The sequence below is a fragment of the Macrobrachium nipponense genome, chromosome 32, assembly GCF_015104395.2.
Source record: "Macrobrachium nipponense isolate FS-2020 chromosome 32, ASM1510439v2, whole genome shotgun sequence".
NCBI classification, from domain to species: Eukaryota; Metazoa; Arthropoda; class Malacostraca; order Decapoda; family Palaemonidae; genus Macrobrachium; species Macrobrachium nipponense.
Genome location: NC_061094.1, coordinates 9,112,002 through 9,114,058, shown reverse-complemented (window position 1 = coordinate 9,114,058; position 2,057 = coordinate 9,112,002). Strand labels below are relative to the sequence as shown.

General features: G+C 32.3%; 1 protein-coding gene across 2 annotated transcripts in view; it reads left to right on the top strand.

The window, feature by feature from the left end:
* LOC135207206 (TNF receptor-associated factor 6-like) overlaps nt 1–442 on the top strand; it is a 54,373-nt gene extending 53,931 nt beyond the window's left edge. For both annotated transcript variants that reach the window (XM_064238808.1, XM_064238809.1), the window contains exon 7: nt 1–442. This exon is cut by the window's left edge and continues 885 nt beyond it. In XM_064238808.1, the coding sequence (XP_064094878.1) occupies nt 1–102 (102 nt within the window). In that variant the 3' untranslated portion in view covers nt 103–442.
* Nucleotides 443–2,057: the final 1,615 nt, after the last annotated feature.

The following is a 2,057-nucleotide window of genomic DNA, read 5'->3' as shown; positions in this document are numbered from 1 at the left end:
CTGGCAAAATTATTGAAATCTCAAGGTGGAAGTTACATAAACAGTGACGTTCTTTGTATCCGTGCAGTCGTTTCTCCAAAAGCACCAAAATCATCAAGTTGATGTATGAGCAATACAGTATGTACAGTATTATCTTTATCTTTTTCTCGACCTACATTGATTTTCATGTTGCCTTTCACTTATGTTAGTTGACATTTAGCTGAATTTAAAAGGAAAAGTGCAGTTCAATAGTACATTCCTCTTTGTGTGATTGAATCTTTCAGTTATATAGCAATTTTTACCTTATTTTTATAGTAGTATATGGTAATGGCATTCTGCTTTATACTTTGATTTTTAAAGTTTATACATTGTTGTGTACAGTATTACAATGGCTTCAAAGGGACCATTTAGCTCATTTTTTAATGTTACATATACTTTAAAATTATATGTATATTTACTACTATTAATTTGTTTTAATTTTGCATAAAACCTTTCACCATTATATCCTTGATTTCCTCTGCTTTCTGTAGGTCAGAGTATACATTTGTACAAAACCTTTATGGTTTTCATAAGTAAAAGTTAAACCATTGTACCAAAAGATCAGTGAATGAATGCTTAATAAAAAACATTACCTAATGTACAAAATTACAATTTGTAGGATAACAGACTAATCACAGTTATTAATGAGGTCAAGACACTGAAAACAGATTCAAGTACATGAGGGAAAAGGTTTGATAAAATCTTCCCTTTCCTGTCACCATAATTGCAATAATAAACTTTTTAGATGGTAGTTCCACTAGGTTCTTTGATTAATACACTTATCAGCTACAAAATAATGTTTTAGGAGTAGTCTTGACTTTCACAGAATGGGTCTTTACCTAGTTGTTGAAATTAATGTACAAATTAATGTTTTATGAGTTCTCTAGGCTTTCACGAAATGGGTGTTTTATGAGTACTCTAGACTTTCATGAAATGGGCTAGTTTTTAAAATTAAAGTACAAATTAATGTTTTATGAGTACTCTAGGCTTTCACGAAATGGGCCTTTTATGAGTACTCTAGACTTTCATGAGATGGGCTAGTTTTTAAAATTAAAGTACAAATTAATGTTTTATGAGTACTCTAGGCTTTCATGAAATGGGCCTTTTATGAGTACTCTAGACTTTCATGAAATGGGCTAGTTTTTAAAATTAAAGTACAAATTAATGTTTATAGGAGTAGTCTGCTTTCACAAAATGAGTCTTTACCTAGTTTTCAAATTAAAGAACATACAGTTTTCAATCTTGTAATACATATACACACAGCCATGGATTCTGAACTTGACTTACCTCAAATGCAATTAAGCAGTTCTGGGATACTCCTTAAACCCATCAATATAAACTGTATAGTACTCCATCCTTAATTTAAGGATCCAGCAGAAGAATCATAAACTTTTACAGTCCTAGAAACATTTGTGGTTTACAAAAACATAACATTTATATCTTGGACAAAGAAAACTACAACAAGAGTTCTGTTGTGAGATGACATGGGTTTATAAAACATTTTAATATATACCTTCTAAGTACATCAGTTATGGAAAATGTTAGTACATATATTACTAAAAAAATTTTAAAGACTGTGTTATCAATTACATAATAGTTGAAACTCATTGTTTCAACTTCTTAATTCTTGTGACTTGCAGTACATATAATTTTAACGACATCTGTAAAAGATCCCTGTGAAGGGGTAGTACCATCAGTGCACCTCATGCGGGTGCCCTGTAGGCATTACTTAAGGTTCTTTACAGCGTGCCTTCAGCCCCTAGCTGCAACCCCTTTCGTTCCTTTTACTGTACCTCCTTTCATATTCTCTTTCTTCCATCTTACTTTCCACCATCTCTTAACAATTACTCCATAGTGCAACTGCGAGATTTTCCTCCTGTTACACCTATCAACCCTTCCACTGTCAGTTTCCATTTCAGCGCTGAATGGCCTCATAAAAGATACAGTGTAAATAAGTGTGACTTAAACTTCATACATTATATACACAAACCACAGTCTTCTACAGACCCAAACCCTCCTATTTTACTTGCAGCTTCCTT